Source organism: Anolis sagrei, chromosome X (genome assembly GCF_037176765.1).
Source record: "Anolis sagrei isolate rAnoSag1 chromosome X, rAnoSag1.mat, whole genome shotgun sequence".
In the NCBI taxonomy this organism is placed as follows: Eukaryota; Metazoa; Chordata; class Lepidosauria; order Squamata; family Dactyloidae; genus Anolis; species Anolis sagrei.
In genome coordinates this window covers 106,811,737-106,834,141 of record NC_090034.1, presented here as the reverse complement: position 1 = coordinate 106,834,141, position 22,405 = coordinate 106,811,737, and the positions used below count along the sequence as shown (strand labels likewise).

At 47.9% G+C, this 22,405-nt stretch overlaps 1 protein-coding gene across 1 annotated transcript in view; it reads right to left on the bottom strand.

The window, feature by feature from the left end:
- Positions 1 to 22,405, bottom strand: part of LOC137094998 (tumor necrosis factor alpha-induced protein 2-like) — a 59,618-nt gene that overhangs the window by 21,558 nt on the left and 15,655 nt on the right. Inside the window, exons 2-8 of the mRNA XM_067461122.1 lie at positions 19,914 to 20,560; positions 7,107 to 7,758; positions 6,368 to 6,482; positions 6,114 to 6,224; positions 3,973 to 4,073; positions 3,754 to 3,864; positions 1,441 to 1,576 (exon numbers count right to left, since the gene is read on the bottom strand). Coding sequence (XP_067317223.1) covers positions 1,441 to 1,576; positions 3,754 to 3,864; positions 3,973 to 4,073; positions 6,114 to 6,224; positions 6,368 to 6,482; positions 7,107 to 7,758; positions 19,914 to 20,538 — 1,851 coding nt within the window. The 5' untranslated portion in view covers positions 20,539 to 20,560. The remainder of the gene's footprint in view (positions 1 to 1,440; positions 1,577 to 3,753; positions 3,865 to 3,972; positions 4,074 to 6,113; positions 6,225 to 6,367; positions 6,483 to 7,106; positions 7,759 to 19,913; positions 20,561 to 22,405) is intronic.

Here is a 22,405-nt window from a genome sequence, read left to right as displayed (position 1 = left end):
ATAGGAAACCTGCGACAAAACAGGAGCTTTTTTGTTGAGTTCCAGGGCCAGAGAAGCAGATGGCGGAAACAGAAGAATGGCCTGCCTCAGGGGAGCGTGCTTGCTCCATCCATGTTCAACATCGACACAAATGACCAGCCATTGCCAGAAGGGACGGAGAGTTTCATCTATGCTGATGATCGTGCCATCACCGTTCAAGCAGGGAGCTTGGAGACGGTTGAACAGAAGCTCTCCGAAGCTCTAGGTGTTCTTACTGCCTATTCCAGGGAAAACCAGCTGATCCCTAACCCATCTAAAACACAGACATGTGCCTTTCATCTCAAGAACAGAGAAGCATCCCAAGCTCTGAAGATCACCTGAGAAGGAATCCCACTGGAGCATTGCAACACACCCAAATACCTGGGAGGAGTCACTCTGGACCATGCTCTGACCTACAAGAAGCACTGCCTGAACATCAAACAAACAGTGGGCGCTAGAAACAATATCATACAAAAGCTGACTGGCACAACCTGGGGATCACAACCAGACACAGTGAAGACATCAGCCCTTGCGCTGTGCTACTCTTCTGTTGAATATGCATGCCCAGTGTGGAACACATCTCACCACACTAAAACAGTGGATGTGGCTCTGAATGAGACATGCTGCATTATCACGGGGTGCCTGCGCCCTACACCACTGGAGAAATTACACTGTCTAGCCGGTATTGCACCACCTGACATCTGCCGGAAAGTGGCAGCCAATAGTGAAAGGACCAAGGCAGAGACATCTCCAGCTCATCCCTTGTTTGGGTATCAGCCAGCACGTCAACGACTTAAATCTAGAAATAGTTTTCTAAGATCTACAGAGACACTTGCTGGAACACCTCAGCAAGCGAGAGTCCAAAAGTGGCAGGCTCAAACCCAGAACCTCAATCCATGGCTGATACCAGATGAGTGACTCCCCCCTGGGCACACAGAGGACTGGGCAACTTGGAAGGCGCTGAACAGACTGCGCTCTGGCCCCACGAGATGCAGAGCCAACCTTAAGAAATGGGGCTACAGGGTGGAATCCTCAGCATGCGAGTGTGGAGAAGAGCAAACCACTGACCACCTGCTGCAATGCACCCTGAGCCCTGCCACATGCACCAGGGAGGACCTCCTTGCGGCAACACCACAGGCACTCCAAGGGGCCATATTCTGGTCAAAGGACATTTAATCAACTACCAAAGTCACAAATTTTGTATTCTGTATTTTGTATTTTTGTATTTTGTATGTTTGTTTGCTTTGTTCTGTTAGAAATGTAATATAACTGACTGGTTGCTGATGACTCGATAAATAAATAAATCTGTGGCATATGCCAGCCATAAGGATTCCCTCTTCTTGACCCCACATCCATGCCACCCATCTCTGAGCATGTTCGGAGATGCTCATTTGGTGCGCTGGGCATCTCCGAACCCATTACCTTGAGTTCTTGAAAGAGGTGAGCGGCCAGCACTCGGTTGCAGAGCCGGGTCACTCTGTCCAGGGCAGTATTGGCCTGGCGCTGTCCGGCTTCGCTCTCTGGACCGCTGACCCTCGCCAAGCGGTCAGCATAGTCCCTAAATGGAGACACATTTGTCAATGGGATCACAGGCAAAGAGATAGCAAATGTCAGAATATCCTGGGAGTTGTAGTTTTGCAAAACCTTCAAATCCCAGCATCCCATAGCACTGAGCCTTTGCAGTTCAGGTGGGGCCAAATTGTGTTAATTCTACAGTGTAGATGCACCCAGAGACCCTTTACGACAGACTCTAGTGATGACCCATAGTCCATATTACAACTCCCAGAATACAAACTACATCTCCCAGAATCCAAACTACAATATCCAGAATCCAAACTACAATACCCAGAATCCAAAATACAACTCTCACAATCCAAACTACAACTCCCGGAATGGAAAGTACAACTCCTGGAATCCAAACAACAACTCCTGGAATCCAAACAATACCTCTTTGGAAGTCAAACAACTCCTGGAATCCAAACTATAACTTCCAGAAACTAAGCTAAACTCCCAAAATCCAAACTACAATTCCTGGAATCCAAATTACAATTCCCGGAATCCAAACTATACCTCCCTGGAATCCAAAATACAACTCTCAGAATCCAAACTACAACTCCCGGAATGGAAGGTACAACTCCTGGAATCCAAACGACAACTCCCAGAATCCAAACTATAACTCCCAGAAACCACACTACAAGTCCTGGAATCCAAATGACAACTCCCATTATCCAAACGACAACTCCCAGAATCCAAACAATACCTCCCTGGAAGTCAAACAACAACTCTTGGAATCTAAACTATAACTCCCAGAAACCAAGCTACAACACCCAGAATCCAAACTACTCCTTCCAGAATCCAAATTACAATTCCCGGAATCCAAACGACAATTCCTGGAATCCAAACTATACCTCCCTGGAATCCAAAGTACAACTCTAAGAATCCAAACTACAACTCCTGGAATGCAAAGTAAAACTCCCGGAATCCAAACAACAACTCCCGGAATCCAAACTATAACTCCCAGAAACCAAACTACAACTCCTGGAATCCAAATGACAACTCCTGGAATCCAAATAACAACTCCCATTATCCAAACAACAACTCCCAGAATCCAAACAATACCTCCCTGGAAGTCAAACAACAACTCCTGGAATCCAAACTATAACTCCCAGAAACTGAGCTACAACTCCCGGAATCCAAACTACAATACCCAGAATCCAAATTACAATTCCCGGAATCCAAATGACAATTCCTGGAATCCAAACTATACCTCACTGGAATCCAAAGTACAACTCTAAGAATCCAAACTACAACTCCTGGAATGCAAAGTAAAACTCCCGGAATCCAAACTATAACTCCCAGAAACCAAACTACAACTCCTGGAATCCAAACGACAACTCCCAGAATCCAAACAATACGTCCCTGTAAGTCAAACAACAACTCCTGGAATCTAAACTATAACTCCCAGAAACTAAGCTACAACTCCCAGAATCCAAACTACAATACCCAGAATCCAAATTACAATTCCCGAAATCCAAATTACAATTCCCAGAATCCAAATGACAACTCCCAGAATCCAAACTATAACTCCCAGAAACTGAACTACAACTCCCAGAATCCAAATGACAACTCCTGGAATCCAAATGACAACTCTCGGAATACAAATGACAACTCCCAGAATCCAAACTACACCTCCTAGAATCCAAATGACAACTCCCGGAATCCAAACGACAGTTTCTGGAATAGAAACGACAACTCCCAGAATCCATGCTACAACTCCCAAAATCCAAACTACAACTCCTGGAATCCAAACGACAATTTCCGGAATCAAAATAACAACTCCCAGAATCCAAACTACATCTTTTAGAATCTAAATGACAACTCCTGGATTCCAAACGACACCTCCCGGAATCCGAACTACAACTCCCAGGATTCCACAGCCTTGTTAAAGTGGTACCGAATAGCATTAGTTCTACAGTGTAGATGTGTCCATAGATCTCCGCTTTCAACCCTTGAAACACAACGAATCTGTGTTGTAATTCCTTGTTGAGTGTTCACTTTGGGTACATCTACACTGTCCAATGAATGTACGTTTGGCACTGCTTTAACTGTCCTGGCGCAGATGGTATCCAGGGAGTTCTAGTTTTGGGCAGAGAAGGCTGGAGGCCTTGCAAAACTACAATTCCCAGAATTCCATAGAAGTCCTGCATTGCTATGGGCTACCTGATGGACGCTCACCTGAAGGCCGGGCAGCAGTTGACCAGCATGATGGTCCGGCTGATGTAGCAGTCGGGCGTCAGGGCGCTCTCCACTTGCCGCTCGTGGAAAATCTCCACCTTCCTTTGGAAACTGGGGCAAGAAAAAGAGGCAAACCAGGTGTCAAACTGCATTCGTTGCAGAGTGTAGACGCACCCATTGATAGGTTCCTCTGGTAGGTCAAAACCAGGGTTTTCTTACCTTTGCAAGAACTCTGCCAGGCTGCTCAGGCAACAATGTGCCATCCTTCTGCCGAAATCCTCTGTGATTTGGGGGGCTTTGTCCGCATGAGCCTTTAAGACCTGCAAAGTGGGAGAAGAAGAAGGATGATGATGATGATGATGATGATGATGATGATGATAAACTCTCAGTGAACTGGAGCTCATGAGGATTGGTTGATGTTGGAACAACAACAACAACAATAGAGCTTCTCAATAGACTGGTCCCAATGGGGACTGGTTAAATCCAGATGATGATAATAATATTAATATTAATACTAATTAAGTAAATTCTTAGTGAATGATGATAATTAATAATAATAATAATAATGAAATGCCCTCAGCAACTACAACTCCCAAATGAAAAAAATCAAGCCCCCACCCCACCAGTATTCAAATTTGGGGCGTATCAGGTATTTGTGCCAAATTTGGTCCAATGAATGAAAATATGAGGGTTGAATGAAAAGTAATGCCTTCTGTGCAATGGTGACCTAACTCAAGACTATACCATACTGCAGACTCAATAGTACCGACTTGATTGTATTATTGATACTGATATTAAAAATCTCCTGGCTTCTCTCACTTATGCATTCCTTATGCTTCGATCTATAGAATCTGATGGATTTCTTTTTCGAGTCAGGAGTGACCTGAGAAACTGCAAGCCGCTTCTGGTGTGAGGGAATTGGCCGTCTGCAAGGACATTGCTCGGGGGAACGCCTGGATGTTTTTCCCATCCTGTGGGAGGTTTCCCTCATGTCCCCGCGCATGGGAAGCTGGAGCTGACAGATTATTATTATTATTATTATTGTTATTGTTATTAGAATCATAGAATCCTAGAATCAAAGAGTTGGAAGAGACCTCATGGGCCATCCAGTCCAACCCCATTCTGCCAAGAAGCAGGAATATTGCATTTAAATCACCCCTGACAAATGGCCATCCAGCCTCTGCTTAAAAGCTTCCAAAGAAGGAGCCTCCACCACACTCCGGGGCAGAGAGTTCCACTGCTGAACAGCTCTCACAGTCAGGAAGTTCTTCCTCATGTTCAGATGGAATCTCCTCTCTTGTAGTTTGAAGCCATTGTTCCATTGCGTCCTAGTCTCCAGGGAAGCAGAAAACAATCTTGCTCCCTCCTCCTCCCTGTGGCTTCCTCTCACATATTTATACATGGCTATCATATCCCCTCTCAGCCTTCTCTTCTTCAGGCTAAACATGCCCAGCTCCTTAAGCCGCTCCTCATAGGGCTTGTTCTCCAGACCCTTGATCATTTTAGTCGCCCTCCTCTGGACACATTCCAGCTTGTCAATATCTCTCTTGAATTGTGGTGCCCAGAATTGGACACAATATTCCAGGTGTGGTCTAACCAAAGCAGAATAGAGGGGTAGCATTACTTCCCTAGATCTAGACACTATGCTCCTATTGATGCAGGCCAAAATCCCATTGGCTTTTTTTGCCGCCACATCACATTCCTGGCTCATGTTTAACTTGTTGTCCACGAGGACTCCAAGATCTTTTTCACACGTCCTGCTCTCTATTATTTGGTAGTTTTGTATACCGGTCTTCTCACCTCCATTCGAGGAACTCGGGCCGGTTTCCATCATCAGTATTACCGACCGTCATTAAAACATCATATTTCTAAATCACACTAAAACATTGAAACATTGAAACAATTAAAATGGCAAAAATGCAATCATATGATTACAGTGGTCAGTCGTCATCAAAGTCATTATTCGTCGTCCTCCATCCATATCACAGGATCATGGCTCATTCGTCGAATGCCAATCCCCAAAGCCAGGTTTTCACCTGTTTCCTGAAGGTTAAGATCGAAGGGGCAGTTCTGATCTCCAGTGGAAGGGAGTTCCAGACTCGAGGGGCCACCACCGAGAAGGCCCTGTCTCTCGTCCCCACCAGCCACGCCTGTGAGGCCGGTGGGATCGAGAGCAGGGCCCCTCCAGACGATCTTAGTAATCTTGATGGCTCATAGGGGAGGATACGTTCGGACAGGGAGCTCACTCCGCTCCCCAGATTCGAACCATTGACCTTTCGGTCAGCAGTCCGACTGGCACAAGGTTTAATCCATTGCGCCACTGCGGCAATGGATGCAGTCTAGAATTGCATTGGCCATACCATGATGACTTTGCTGGAGAGGCCAAACTGGACGCCGTCTCCCTCGCTTTCTTGCGCCCACGTCTCTTCTTCCTTCTCCAGCGCTTGGTGCATGTCGTCAATGATCTTGTCCTGAGTGCAAACAGGAACAAAGGCAAGGACTTTAGGGGGTTTTTCCAATGTAAAGAGGAAGCAATTCTTTATCTTACGATTCCATGCAACGTATACATGAATCAATAAATGCTCAAAGCCTTACGCTTGGTCTTTGCGCTCACCTTGACCTTGGCAATGCACTCCTCTTCCAATTCGAACTGGGTCTCGGGAGGAAGCAGCGGACCCAGATCGTGGCCCTTCACGAGCGACGAGATTTCGGCGCGACCTAAAACCTCTCTGCAGGGATCAAAAGCAAAGAGGTTGATAAGCAGAGGCTGGATGGTCATCTGTCGGGAGGGATCGGATGGTGTGTTCCTGACCTGGGATGGACTGGATGGCCCTTGGGGTCTTAGAACCTTAGGATTCTATGATTCAACAGAGACTAGATGGCCGTCTGTTGGGAGGGATCGGATTGTTTCTTCCTGGCTGGAAGACGGAGGTTGGACTGGATGGCCCTTGGGTCTCTTCCAACCTTAGGATTCTATTATTCAGCAAAGACTAGATGGCCATGTGTTGGGAGGAAATGGATGGTTTCTTCCTGGCTGGAAAAAGGGGGTTGGACTGGATGGCCTTTGGAGTCTCTTCCAACCTTAGGATTCTATGATTCAACAGAGACTAGATGGCCATCTGTTGGGAGGGACTGGATGGTTTATTCCTGGTTGGAAGAAGGAGGTTGTACTGGATGACCTTTGGGTCTCTTCCAACCTTAGGATTCTATGATCCATCTAGATACTAGATGGCCATCTGTTGGGAGGGATCAGATGGTGTCCTTTTGCATCATGAGTCACAGTCCAAACTACACCTCCTGGATTCCAACTCCAGGAATCCAAGCTACAACAAGGCTGGGTAGGATGACCTTACCTTTGGTAGATGTTGCTGTTCCAGTCGAGCACGAAGTAGAGCTCGGGTACGGTCAGGCTCTTCTGGACGGCTTGGGCCAAGTGGAGGGCCAGCCCCCGGTGGTAGCCGCAGAGGTAGACCCCAAACGCCTGGTAGTCCTTGGGGTAGGCGTGCAGGAGGTGGAACTTGACCGTGCAGAGGTCCTCCAGGGCGGCCTTGGCCAGGCGGTCCATCTGGGCGGCCAGGGCTCCGACCGGGCGGCCTTGGTTTTCCAGGCACCGGCTCAACCGCTGCTGGACCAGCTCGCCCACCGCTTCTGCCCAGCGCCGGCGCATAGCCCGCGGCCGCCCTCCTCCTCCACCACGGCCAGCTCGGGCCTCCGTCCACTTGCGGTCCACCTCTTCCTCCTGGTCGATGACCCGCACCATCATCTCCAAGGGTGCCGGGGCGCTTTTGGTGGCCAAAGACTCAGCCAGCACTGACCACAGCTCCTTCAGCAGGGCTTCGTAGAGCAAGGACACATCCTTGGCCTTACGGCTGTCGTCCTTACTACTCTCGCCCTCCGGGGTCAGCGGATGCGCGTCCGCCACTTCGCACTCGGCTTCCAGCTCGATGATGTGCTCGTCGGCCACCAGCAGGTCCCGCTTATGGATCAGGCCCAGGATTTCCAGAACTGGGAAAAGAAATAAAGACACATTTTAGGGACACACCGCTCAGCCGTCTTTCAATATGTGCAATACCCAGGTGTTTTGGAGTTCAGCTCCCACAATTCCTGACAGCTGGTCCAAAACACCTGGAGGGCCAAAGTCGGCCCCTGCTTGTTCTAGCCTATTGCATCTGTGTGTGGTTTGCTAATTGCACAGCTTGCTCATTGCACAGTTTGCTCAAGTTAACTTGTTGCACGGATTGTTTGTTTTACAGTTGTCTTATTTCACAGTTGGTTCATTGCACAGTTGGCTCATTGCACAGCGGACTCATTGCACAGTTTGCACATTGCACAGCTTTCGTAAGTTAACTTGTTGCATGGATTGCTTGTTGTACAGCTTGCTCATTGCACAGTTTGCTCAAGTTAACTTGTTGCACGGATTGTTTGTCGCACAGTTGTCTCATTTCACAGTTGGCTCATTGCACAGTTGGCTCATTGCACAGCTTGCTTAAGTTAACTTGTTGCATGGATTGCTTGTTGCACAGTTGGCTCATGGCACAGTTGGCTCATTACACAATGGTCTCATTGCACAATTGCTCAAGTTAACTTGTTGCACAGATTGCTTGTTGCAGAGTTGGCTCATTGCACAACTGACTCATGGCACAGCGGTCTCATTGCACAACTTGCTCAAATTAACTTGTTGCATCGATTTCTCATTGCACAGTTGGCTCATTACACAGCTGGCTCATTACACAACTGACTCATTGCACAGAGGTCTCATTGCACAATTGCTCAAGTTAACTTGTTGCACTGATTGCTTGTTGCACAGTTGTCTCATTTCAAAGTTGGCTCATTGCACAGCTGACTCATTGCACAGTTTGCTCAAGTTAACTTGTTGCACGGATTGCTCATTGCACGGTTGGCTCATTACACAACTGACTCATTGCACAGCGGTCTCATTGCACAACTTGCTCAAGTTAACTTGTTGCACAGATTGCTCATTGCACAATTGGCTCATTACACAGCTGATTCACTGCACAGCTTGCTCATTGCAAACCTTACTCAAGTGAGCTCGTTTCACAGTTTGTTCGTTGCAGTTTGTTTGTTGCACAGTTTGCTCATTGTACACTCGACTCATTGCACATTCCTGCCCAAAGAATGATCAGTTGCCATCTCCACTCTTTGAAAGAACTACTAGGAATTGTGGGAGCTGAAGTCCAAAACACTCGGAGGAAGTTTGCCCATGCCTGTTTCTGACCTATTTCATCTGTGTATGATTTCCTCATTGCACACTTGGCTCGTTGTGAAAGGGTCTTTGAGTGAAATTTGCAAATGGTAAGAGCAAGGGGCTTTGAATGAAATTAACAGCAAAAGAGAAACATACCCTTTCTCTGTAGAAAAGGAGCAACAGGGAAGAAAATGTTTTTAGGAAACAAGATGTGACATGTAGAGGTCAGTAGTTGTGTTGTGCTTAAGTTCAAAGGTTGTGGTTAAGCGCAGAGTCTGCAGGTACAAGAAGGTACTTTCCATCAAAAGGTCAAGGGAGAGGGGCTGGAAAGAGAGTACTTTCCACGAGTATAAAAGTCAGCAGAAAAAGAGGAGGAGGCGGCAGTCACTTGAAGGGTAGCATCTGCGTATGCTGCCATGCGTATTCTTCATGATGTCCGTCTTCATCATGAAGAAACTAAAATAAATCTTGTTTTTGATCATTTTTGGGATTGTCTCCTTCCTTACGTGTTCCCATGATGTGGACCTAAGAAGACCCAATTTAGGCTCTCTAACAGTTGCACAGTTTGCTCGTTACACAGTGTGCTTTTATTTCTCATGTCAGGGCAGCCAGTCAATTATATTACATTTCTAACAGAACAAAGCAAACAAACAGAGAAAATACAAAATGTGTGAGTTTGGTAGTGGATTAAATGTCCTTTGACCAGTATCTGGCCCCTTGGAGTGCCTGTGGTGTTGCCGCAAGGAGGTCCTCCATTGTGCATCATGTGGCAGGGCTCAGGTTGCATTGCAGCAAGTGGTCAGTGGTTTGCTCTTCTCCGCACTCGCATGTCGTGGATTCCACTTTGTGGCCCCATTTCTTTAAGGTTGGCTCTGCATCTCGTAGTGCCAGAGCGCAGTCTGTTCAGCACCTTCCAAGTCACCCAGTCTTCTGTGTGTGCCCAGGGGGGAGTCTCTCATTTGGTATCAACCATTGGTTGAGGTTCTGGGTGTGAGCCTGCCACTTTTGGACTCTCGCTTGCTGAGGTGTTCCAGCGAGTGTCTCTGTAGATCTTAGAAAACTATGTCTGGATTTAAGTCGTTGACGTGCTGGCTGATACCCAAACAAGGGATGAGCTGGAGATGTCTCTGCCTTGGTCCTTTCACTATTGGCTGCCACTTTCCGGCGGATGTCAGGTGGTGCAATACCAGCTAAGCAGTGTAATTTCTCCAGTGGTGTAGGGCGCAGACACCCCGTGATAATGCGGCATGTCTTATTAAGAGCCACATCCACTGTTTTAGCGTGGTGAGATGTGTTCCACACTGGGCATGCGTACTCAGCAGCAGAGTAGCACAGTGCAAGGGCAGATATCTTCACTGTGTCTGGTTGTGATCCCCAGGTTGTGCCAGTCAGCTTTCGTATGATATTGTTTCTAGCACCCACTTTTTGCTAGATGTTCAGGCAGTGCTTCTTGTAGGTCAGAGCACGGTCCAGAGTGACTCCCAGGGATTTGGGTGCTCTGCAATGCTTCAGTGGGGTTCCTTCCCAGGTGATCTTCAGAGCTCGGAATGCTTCTCTGTTCTTGTGATGAAGGGCACATGTCTGTGTTTTAGATGAATTAGGGATCAGCTGGTTTTCCCTGTAGTAGGCAGTAAGGGCACTTAGAGCTTCGGAGAGTTTCTGTTCAACCATCTCAAAGCTCCCTGCTTGAGCAGTGATGGCATGATCATCAGCATAGATGAAGCTCTCTGTCCCTTCTGGCAGTGGCTGGTCATTTGTGTAGATGTTGAACATGGATGGAGCAAGCACGCTCCCCTGAGGCAGGCCGTTCTTCTGTTTCCGCCATCTGCTTCTCTGGCCCTGGAACTCAACAAAGAAGCTCCTGTTTTGTAGCAGGTTTCCTATGAGGCGGGTGAGGTGGTAGTCCAGTGTTTCTCAACCTGGGGGTCAGGACCCCTGTGGGGGTCACGAGTGGGTGTCAGAGGGGTTGCCAAAGACCATCAGAAAATATAATATTTTCTATTGGTCATGGGGTTCAGTGTGGGAAACTTGGCCCAATTCTATTGTTGCTGGGGTTCAGAATGTTATTTCATTCTGAACTACAAATCCCAGCAACTACAACTCCCAAATGTTAAGGTCTATTTTTCTCAAACTCCTCAAACTTCACATTTTTCAGCATATTGAGTATTCGTGCCAAGTTTGGTCCAGATCCATCACTGTTTGAGTCCACAGTGCTCTCTGGATGTAGGTGAACCACAACTCCAAAAATTCAAGGTCAATGTCCACCAGATCCTCCCAGTATTTTCTCTTGGTCATGGGCGTTCTGTGTGCCAAGTTTGGTTCAACTTCATCATTGGTAGTGTTCAGAATGCTCTTTGATTGTAGGTGAACTATAAATCCCAGCCACTACAGCTCCCAAATGACAAAATCAATCCCTCCCACAGCCCCACAAGTATTCAAATTTGGGCATATTGGGTATTTGGGATTTGAAAATACATCTTGCATATGCAGACTGTAGCCAGGAAATCAGAAGACGCTTCCTTCTTGGGAGGAGAGCAATGTCCAATCTCGATAAAATAGTGAAGAGTAGAGACATCACACTGGCAACAAAGATCCATTGCCTAGTCAAAGCCATGGTCTTCCCTGTAGTCACATCTACGGATGTGAGAGCTGGACCTGAGGGAAGGCTGAGCCAAGGAAGAGAGATGCTTTTGTGCTGTGGTGTTGGAGGAAAGTGCTGAGAGCGCCTTGGACTACGAGAAGATCCAACCAGTCCATCCTCCAGGAAAGAAAGCCCGACTGCTCACTGGAGGGAAAGATACTAGAGACAAAGTTGAAGTCCTTTGGCCACATCATGAGGAGACAGCAAAGCCTAGAGAAGACAATGATGCTGGGGAAAGTGGAAGGCAAAAGGAAGAGGGGCTAACCAAGGGCAAGATGGATGGATGGCATCCTTGAAGTGACTGGACTGACCTTGAGGGAGCTGGGGGTGGTGACGGCCGACAGGGAGCTCTGGCGTGGGCTGGTCCATGAGGTCACGAAAAGTCAGAGACGACTGAACGAATGAACAACAACAACATCAGATATTTACATTAGGATTCATAACGGTAGCAAAATTACAGTTACGAAGTAGCAATGAAAATGTAATGGTTGGGGTCACCACAACGTGAGGAACTGTACTAAGGGGTCGCGGCATTAGGAAGGTTGAGAACCACTGTGGTCGTCCTTTGTGATATTATACATTTTTCTCAGGAGGAGGCAGCGGTGGTTCACAGTATCATAGGCTGCTGACAAGTCTATGAAGACAGCTCATTGCACAGTTTGCTCGTTGTTGGCTCGTTGCACAGTAACAACCTTTGCCTTTTTCCTGGCCAGCCCTTCCCTCCACCTTGCTCTTTTCAGCCCCATCTTTGGCTTCGACCTTCAGGCCGTGAATTACTGGGTTCTAGACCTCTCCATCCGGACCTTTGTTAGGGGACATGCCTGCGCTCTGCCTTTATCTCAATCCGGTCGACCTACACCGAACCCTTGGGCTGGAATGTCTGGCGCTCTCATCCGGCGATAACAACGCACAATGCACCTTTGTTCCCGAAGTCATGGGGCCTCTCCCGTGCCCCAAAACCCATGAGTTGTTTCCACCAACCATGATGTCCTTCTCTCAAAGGGACACCCTTGAATATCGCTTGCCTCTCCGCCATCGACATACCTCTCCATTGCATGCGCTCGGGCATGACGGTTAATATGTAAAAGGGACGGAGGCATTGTATCCAGGAAGGCACGGGACATTCCTCGCCGGGAGGAAAATAGCCCTCCCGGATGGCGCTCTCAGGCATTTTGGGGGAGAAGAGACGGAAAAGGACCGGGTTTAAGGAAGTGATTTGACACCGAATCCGGCCCCAATGCCCAACCCGGGGGTCAAGTCACTTCCCAAGCCTTCATTTGTGGTGCAGACAGGAAATGCCACCCGATATTCAAAGAAAATACGCATTCTTCGTCCATCTGGTCACATCCTGTCTTATCGCCAGTCTAGGAGTGCATCTACATTGTGGAATTAATGCAGTTTGATACCCCTTTTTTAATTGCCATGGCTCAAGGGCATGGAATTGTGGGAGTTATAGTTTACTAAAGCTATATTTGATAGATTTAGTAAACTCAAGTATTGAAATTGTGGTAAGTTTATACTTTTTTGTGCATTCTGGTAAGGCTAGCACTCTTGGAGAGAGAGGGCTCATGACTTCAAATAATAATAATAATAATAATAATAATAATAATAATAATAATATATTGCACCTTCTCTGCAATGACATATCCCATCATAGATCAGTGTTTCTCAACCTGGGGATCAAGGGGGTGTCAGAGGGGTTGCCAAAGACCATCAGAACCATCAGAGGGGTTGCCAAAAACCATCTGTTGGTCATGGAGGTTCTGTTTGGGAAGTTGGGTCCAATTCTCTCATTGGTGGGGTTCAGAGTGTTCTTTGATTGTAAGTGAACTATACATCCCAGCAACTACAACTCCTAAATGTCAAGGTCTATTTTCCCCAAACTGCGTCAATGTTCACATTTGGGCATATTGAGTATTTGTGCCAAGTTTGGTCCAGATCCATTATAGTCCACAGTGCTTTCTGGATGTAGGTGAATTACAATTCCCAAACTCATGGTCAATGCCCACCAAACCCTCCCAGTATTTTCCGTTGGTTGTGGGAGTTCTGTGTGCCAAATTTGGTTCAATTCCCTCATTGGTGGAGTTCAGAATGCTCTTTGATTGTGGTGCTGAAGATGGAAGGCCAACCGGACTCTGTACCTGATTGTTTCCATCAGTGCCTTGAGGCCGTGACTGCGTGCCAGCAGGTTGAGGGTGAATCCAGCCAAGACGGGGATCCTATGGCTGGGTCAACCGGGCAGTGGGGATCTCCAGCTGCCTACCCTGGATGGCGAGGCGCTACGCCTGTCATCATTGGTCAAGAGCCTGGGAGTCCTTTTGGACCCTCTGCTGACAATGGAGGCCCAGGTCTCTCTCTGCCGTGAGCAGAACCGCCTTCGTTCACCTGCGGCAGGCTAGACGGCTGGCCCCTGACCTGTCCAGGGACGATCTCGCTACGGTGATCCAGGCTACGGTCATCTCAAGACTGGACTACTGTAACGCCCTCTACATTGGCCTTCCTCTGTCGGTGATCCGGAAGCCCAAGTTGGTACAAAATGCAGCTGCTCGGCTTCTTGCGGGAATTCCGATGAGATGCCACATCATCCCAATCTGACTGCAGCTGCATTGGTTACCAGTTGAGCACCAGATCACTTTCAAAGGGATGGGACTCACCTTGAAGGCCTGGCATGGTCTGGGGCCGATGTCCCTGAGGGACCGCCTCACCCCCTCCCAACCCCAGAGATCCCTCCATTCTGAGGACCAAGATCTATTGGAAGTCCCCAGTGTCAAGACTTTGCGTCTAACAGCAACCAGATGCAGAGCCTTCACAGCAGTGGCACCATCACTCTGGAATACTCTGCCACCTGAAGTCCGTGCCTTGCGGGATTTACCAGCTTTCCGCAGAGCGTGTCAGACATATCTGTTTCGACAGGCTTTTAATGTTTGATATTGCTGTTTTCAAATTGTTTTAAATTCCAATAACAATCATAGGCTAGGTAGAGGTTTCCCCTGACATTAAGTTGTGTTCCACTCTGGGGTTGGTGCTCATCTCCATTTCTAAGCCAAAGAGCCAGCGTTGTCCCTAGACACCTCCAAGGTCATGCGGCTGGCATGACTGCATGGAGTGTCGTGACATTCCTGCCAGAGCGGTACCTATTGATCTACTCACATTTGCATGTTTTCGCCTAGAGATGAGAGATGTTTTTTGGAAGAGGATAAACGAAACCAGGAATAATAATCGCAAGGCCAATGTGTAGGGCGTTGCTTGATTTAAGAACTGGGTGTTGTAGTTCTTTAATCTCGGGTGAGGAGGCTATCGCTGGCTAATTGTTCCTTCCAGAAAAGGAAGGAAAAGCGTTTCCCAGGCTTGCAAACCCAAGTCAAATGGCTTCTTGCTTGTTTGCTGCTTGATGTTGTATTTTGTGCGCTCGGGCTCTCTGTCAAGAGGGCTTTTCCTTCCCTCTGGGCACATTCCCCAAGCAAGGTCAATGCGGCGGCCGCTTGTTTCATCGCCTCTCGCAATCAGGAGGCTCAAACAATGCGCCAAGGACAAAACAAGACATTAAGAGAGAGAGAGAAAAAAATAATAATACTAAAGAGTAACGAGCCAAGGCTCATTAGATTCTCTCCGGGCAAAACCTGCGTAAACAGGCCGGACCGTAGAGGTCAGCGGCGAAAACGAGGACGAAGACTCGGCCAAGTCTCTCCCAATTAACTTTCAACGGATGAATATGAGACGCGAGATGACGTGCTCGAGCTCGTTAGGCGGTTCATCGTGTACCCTGGATGCCAGCAATTAGGTTTCACGCAGATCTGGGTTCAAATCTTCTGCTCGGACATAGCCCTAGGTGACCTTGGGGAAGTCACGCTCTCTCAGCCTCAAAGGGAGGCAAATCTGCAATGCGTCCAGAGGAGGGCGACTCAAAGGATCCAGGGTTTGGAGAACAAGCCCTATGAGGAGCGGCTTAAAGAGCTGGGCATGTTGAGCCTGGAGAAGGCTGAGAGGAGACATGTGGGAGACAAAGGTAAACCCTTCTCCAGACCAATCTGCAATGTGTCCAGAGGACAGCAACTCCAATGATCAAGGGTCTAGAGAACAAGCCCTATGAGGAGCGGCTTAAAGAGCCGGGCATGTTTAGCCTTCAGAAGAGAAGGAGGAGAGAAGACATGAAGAGGGCCATGGATCAAGATGTGAGGGGAAGTCAGGAGGGAGCAAGCTTGTTTTCTGCTGCAACTAAAATGATCAAGCATCTGGAGAACAAGCCCTATGAGGAGCGGCTTTAAGAGCTGGGCATGTTTAGCCTTCAGAAGAGAAGGTGGAGAGGAGACATGAAGAGGGCCATGGATCAAGATGTGAGGGGACGTCACAGAAAGGAGGGAGCAAGCTTGTTTTCTGCTGCGACTAAAATGATCAAGTGCCTGGAGAACAAGTCCTATGAGGAGTGGCTGAAAGAGCTGGGCATGTTTAGCCTGAAGAAGAGAAGGCTGAGAGGAAACATGAGGGAGGCAAAGGCGAACCCTTCTCTGGAGAAATCTGCAATGCGTCCAGAAGGAGGGCGGCTCTAAGGATCCAGGGTCTGGAGAACAAGCCCTATGAGGAGTGGCTGAAAGAGCTGGGCATGTTTGGCCTGAAGAAGAGAAGGCTGAGAGGAGATACGAGGAAGGGAAAGGTATACCCTTCTCCGGACAAATCTGCAATGCGCCCAGAGGAGGGCGACTCAAAGGATCCAGGGTCTGGAGAACAAGCCCTATGAGGAGCGGCTGAAAGAGCTGGGCATGTTTGGCCTTCAGAAGAGAAGGTGGAGAGGTGCTCTTACTGCCTATTATAGGGAAAACCAGCTGATCCCTAATCCATCTAAAACACAGACATGTGCCTTTCGCCTTAAGAACAGACAAGCATCCCGAGCTCTGAGGATTATGACCTGGGAAGGAAGGAATCCCACTGGAGCATTGCAGCGCACCCAAATACCTGGGAGTCACTCTGGACCGTGCTCTGACCTACAAGAAGCACTGCCTGAACATCAAGCAAAAAGTGGGTGCTAGAAACAATATCATACGAAAGCTGACTGGCACAACCTGGGGATCACAACCAGACACAGTGAAGACATCTGCCCTTGCGCTATGCTACTCTGCTGCTGAGTGTGCATGCCCAGTGTGGAACACATCTCACCACACTAAAACAGTGGATGTGGCTCTTCATGAGACATGCCGCATTATCACGGGGTGTCTGTGCCCTACACCACTGGAGAAATTACACTGCTTATCCGGTATTGCACCACCTGACATCCGCCGGGAAGTAGCAGCCAATAGTGAAAGGACCAAGGCAGAGACATCTCCAGCTCATCCCTTGTTTGGGTATCAGCCAGCACGTCAACGACTTAAATCTAGAAATAGTTTTCTAAGATCTACAGAGACACTCGCTGGAACACCCCAGCAAGCGAGAGTCCAAAAATGGCAGGCTCAAACCCAGAACCTCAACCAATGGCTGATACCAAATGAGAGACTCCCCCCTGGGCACACAGAAGACGGGGCGACTTGGAAGGCGCTGAACAGACTGTGCTCTGGCACCACGAGATGCAGAGCCAACCTTCCAAAATGGGGCCACACAGTGGAGTCCATGACATGCGAGTGCGGAGAAGAGCAACCCACTGACCACCTGCTGCAATGCACCCTGAGCCCTGCCACATGCACGATGGAGGACCTTCTTGCGGCAACACCAGAAGCATTCCAAGTGTCCAGATACTGGTCAAAGGACATTTAATCAACTACCAAACTCACAATTTTTTGTATTTTGTCTGTTTGTTTGCTTTGTTCTGTTAGAAATGTAATATAACTGACTGGTTGCTGATGACTTGATAAATAAAGAAATAGCTTCAGAGGGAGGGAAAGGGAAACCCTTCTCCGGACAAATCTGCAATGCGTCCACAGGAGGGTGACTCAAATGATCCAGGGTCTGGAGAACAAGCCCTATGAGAAGCGGCTTAAAGAGCTGGGCATGTGTGGCCAGAAGAAGAGACGGCTGAGAGGACACATGAGGCAAGCAAAGGTAAACCAATATGCCAATATGTGAACACTGGTGCTTTTTGGGGAAAATGGACCTTGACATTTGGGAGTTTTGGTTGCTGGGATTTATAGTTCACCTACAATCCAAGAGCATTCTGAACTCCACCAACGATGGAACTGAACCAAACTTGGCACACGAAACTCCCATCAACAACAGAAAATACTGGAAGGGTTTGGTGGGCATGGACCTTGAGTTTGGGAGTTGTAGATCACCTACATCCAGAGAGCACTGTGCACTCAAACAATGATGGATCTGGACCAAACTTGGCACGAATACTCCATATGCCAATATGTGAACACTGCTGGAGTTTGGGGGAAATGGACCTTGACATTTAGGAGTTGCGGTTGCTAGGATTTATAGTTCACCTACAATCCAAGAGCATTCTGAACTTCACCAATGATGGAATTGAATCAAACTTGGCACACAGAACTCCCACGACCAACAGAAAATACTGGAAGGGTTTGGTAGGCATTGACCTTGAGTTTTGGAGTTGTAGTTCACCTACATCCAGAGAGCACTGAGGACTCGACCAATGATGGATCTGGACCAAACTTGACATGAATATTCCATATTCCCGAATATTATCACAGATGGAGTTTGGGGGAAATAAACCTTGGCATTGGGAGTTGTAGTTGCTGGGATTTATAGTTCACCTACAATCAAACAGCATTCCGAACCCCACCAACAATGGAATTGAACCAAACGTGGCACACAGAACTCCCATGTCCAACATGAAATATTGGAAGGGTCTGCTGGGCATTGACCTTGAGTCTGGAGTTGTAGTTCACCTCCATCCAGAGAGCACTGTGGACTCAAAACAATGATGGATCTGGGACAAACGTGACATGAATACTCAGTATGTCCAAATGTGAACACTGGTGGAGTTTGGGGAAAATAGACCTTAACGTTTGGGAGCTGGGATTTATAGTTCACCTCCAATCAAAGAGTATTCTGACTCAAACAAGAATATAGATGCACCTATAGATCTAAGCTCAAGACACACTTCTCCAAGCTCTTGCTTGGACGCTGCTTGAATGACCAAGGCTCATTTGCGATGCCATCCAGGGAGTTGTAGTTCAACAAAGCAAACAATGGCCATCCAGCCATAGACATGATAGATAGATAGGTATTATGTGTTTATATCTATCATGGAATCATGGTGTTGGAAGGGTCCTCCAAAGGCCATCCAGTCCAACCCCTTCCTGCCATAAGGAACAATCTGATCCCTCCTTACAGATGACCCTCCAGGCATACATATGACAGAAAGACAGAGACACTATATCCTGTGATATGTATATCATGTAATCATAGCATTGGAAGGGGCCTCCAAAGGCCATCTAGTCCAACCCCTTCCTGCCAGAAGGGAAGACACAATCCAATCCCTCCTGACAGATGGCCGTCTAGTCATAGATACAATAGATAGGTACACTATATTCTGTGATATGTCTATCATGGAATCATAGCGTTGGAAGTCCAACCTCCTTTTACCATAATGGAAGACACAATCTGATCCTTTCCAACAGATGGCCATCCAGCCATAGATAGGGTAGATATATTCTGTGATGTATCTATCATGCAACCATGGTGATGGAAGGGTCCTCCAAAGGCCATCCAGCCCAACCCACTTTTGCCTAAAGGGAAGGCACAATCTGAGCCCTCCCAACAGATGGCCATTCAGCCATAATTACGATAGAGAGAGAGATGGCTAAGACTAAATTCTGTAAGATATCTATCATGCAATCAAAGCGTTGGAAGGGACCTCCAAAGGCCAACCAGTCCAACCCTCTTTTGCCATAAGGGAAGACACAATCTGATCCTTCCTGATAGATGGCCATTCAGCTCCAGATACAATATATAGGTAGAGACACACACAATATTATGTGATATATCTATCATGCAATCATAGCGTTGGAAGGGACCTCCAAAGGCCAACCAGTCCAACCCTCTTTTGCCTTAAGGGAAGACACAATCTGAGCCCTCCTGACAGATGGTCATCCAGCCATAGATACGATAAATTGTGTGATGTATCTATCATTATGAATTATGGCACTAGAAGGGACCTCCAAAGACCATCTAGTCCAACCGCCTTTTGCTATGACGAAAGACACAATCTTTCAGCCATAATTACGATAGAGAGAGAGATGGCTGAGACTAAATTCTGTAATAGATCTATCATGGTGTCAAACTGGACTAAGTCAACAATACAGATGCACCTATAGATCTAAGCTCAAGACACACTACTTCTCCAAGCTCATGCTTAGGACTCACCGGAGAGCGGCTCCTTAGCCTTGGCTTCGGCCTCTTCGGCCACAGTCTCGGCCTCGACCGCGGTCTCCGTCTGGTTGAGTTTCTCCACCAGCGAAGGCCTCCGCACTTTGCCCCCGAGGCCGATCTTGAGGAAGCGCTTCATGGCGTCCCCGCCATTCTCCTTCTCCGCCAAGCCGCAGTCCGAAGCGTAGAGTCCCTCCTTGCGGCGGCCGTTGAAGCGCTGGAGGAGGCTGAAGTCCTCGGAGGAGCGGCGCGGCTTGCGCGGTCCCGGGTTTCCGTCGGTCAGCGGGGTCATCATGCGGCCCAGGAAGGAGCGCCGATCCAGGCTCTTCTCCCCGGGGGACTTCTTCTTCCCTTTGCCCATCCGGAAAGGAGAGAGGCCAACCAGCCGCTCCAGCGTGGCTCGGCGCCGGAAGCGCTCTTCGGGGCTGCCGTCGAAAAGGCCCTGCAAGAAAGTCCCACTGCGGCGGTCGCCTTTCGGAGACGGGAGCGCGTCCCTCTCGTTCTCCTCAAGGTCCTCCTCGAAGGGGTTGTTGCCTGGGCTCTCCTTCTCCAGAATGAGCGTCCCGCCGGCAGCGTCCCCATTGGCCATCTTTGGCGTGTAGGGGTTTTTAAGGACCGGCATGGCCCCTCGTTGCCCTCCGAACCTAAGGGGGAGAAAAGTCAAGAGAGGTCAAGACAAAAGAGTTGTGGTGCTTATCATTACATTTATTGATACCTCTCTTTATCTCTCCTGAGATACCATTCGTATCGCAATGCATCGATGCCGAGTGAATGCATTACAATACACATGTTATTAATGTGTTATATGATGCCTGTTCATATTGTAATGCATTCACTTGACATGCATTATGATCTAAGTCAGCGTCAGGAACCCTGGATGGGTTGCGGGGGGGGGGGGGGGTCAGAGGGGTCGCCAAAGATCTTCAGAAAACACAGTATTTTCTGGGTTGTTGTAGGTTTTTTGGCCAATATAGCCATGTTCTAGAAGCATTTTCTCCTGACATTTTGCCTGCATCTATGGCAAGCATCCTCAAATTGCCTAATTTTCATTGCCATAATGTAAACTGCCTAAATTGCATTCAGAGGCTTGCCTAAATATAACAGTGTCCAAAAGTCCTAGGCTCAGCCAGCTCCCCAGACAAAGCTCAACCAACCAAGTTCATGCATCTTATTTTACACTTGACATACACACACACACTAAATGTAACAGTATCCAAAAGTCCTAGGCTCCGCCAGCTCCTCAGGCCAAGATTAACCAATCAGCTTTGTGCATCTTGTTTTACAGTTGACACACACACACACACTAAATGTAACAGTATCCAAAAGTCCTAGGTTCAGCTCCCAGACGAAGCTCAACCAATCAGCTTTGTGCATCTTATTTTACAGATGACACACACACCACTAAATGTAACAATATCCAAAAGTCCTAGGCTCAGCCAGCTCCCCAGACGAAGCTCAACCAACCAGGTTCAGGCATTTTATTTTACACTTGACACACACACACTAAATGTAACAGTATCCAAAAGTCCTAGGCTCAGCCAGCTCCCCAGACGAAGCTCAACCAATCAGCTTTGTGCATCTTATTTTACAGATGACACACACACCACTAAATGTAACAATATCCAAAAGTCCTAGGCTCAGCCAGCTCCCCAGACGAAGCTCAACCAACCAGGTTCATGCATTTTATTTTACACTTGACACACACACACACACTAAATGTAACAGTATCCAAAAGTCCTAGGCTCAGCCAGCTCCCTGGACGAAGCTCAACCAATCAGCTTTGTGCATCTTATTTTACAGTTGGCACACACACAAAATGTAACAGTATCCAAAAGGCTCAGCCAGCTCCTCGGACAAAGCTCAACCAATCAGCTTCATGCATCTTATTTTACAGTTGACACATACTCACTAAATGTAACAGTACCCAAAAGGCTCAGCCAGCTCCCCGGACAAAGCTCAACCAATCAGTTTAATGTAGCAGTATCCAAAAGTCCTAGGCTCAGCCGCCGCCGCCGCCCCCCCTCCCCCGGGATACACACTAAATGTAACAGTATCCAAAAGGCTCAGCCAACTCCCTGGACAAAGCTCAACCAATCAGTTTAATGTAACAGTATCCAAAAGTCCTAGGCTCAGCCGCCCCCCCCCCCCCCGGGATACACACTAAATGTAACAGTATCCAAAAGGCTCAGCCAACTCCCCGGACAAAGCTCAACCAATCAGTTTAATGTAACAGTATCCAAAAGTCCTAGGCTCAACCAACTCCCCAGACAAACCTCAACCAATCAGTTTAATGTAACAGTATCCAAAAGTCCTAGGCTCAGCCAGTTCCCCGGATGAAGCTCAACCAATCAATTTAATGTAACAGTATCCAAAAGTCCTAGGCTCAGCCAGCTCCCCGGACAAAGCTCAACCAATCAATTTAATGTAACAGTATCCAAAAGTCCTAGGCTCAGCCAACTCCCCGGACAAAGCTCAACCAATCAGTTTAA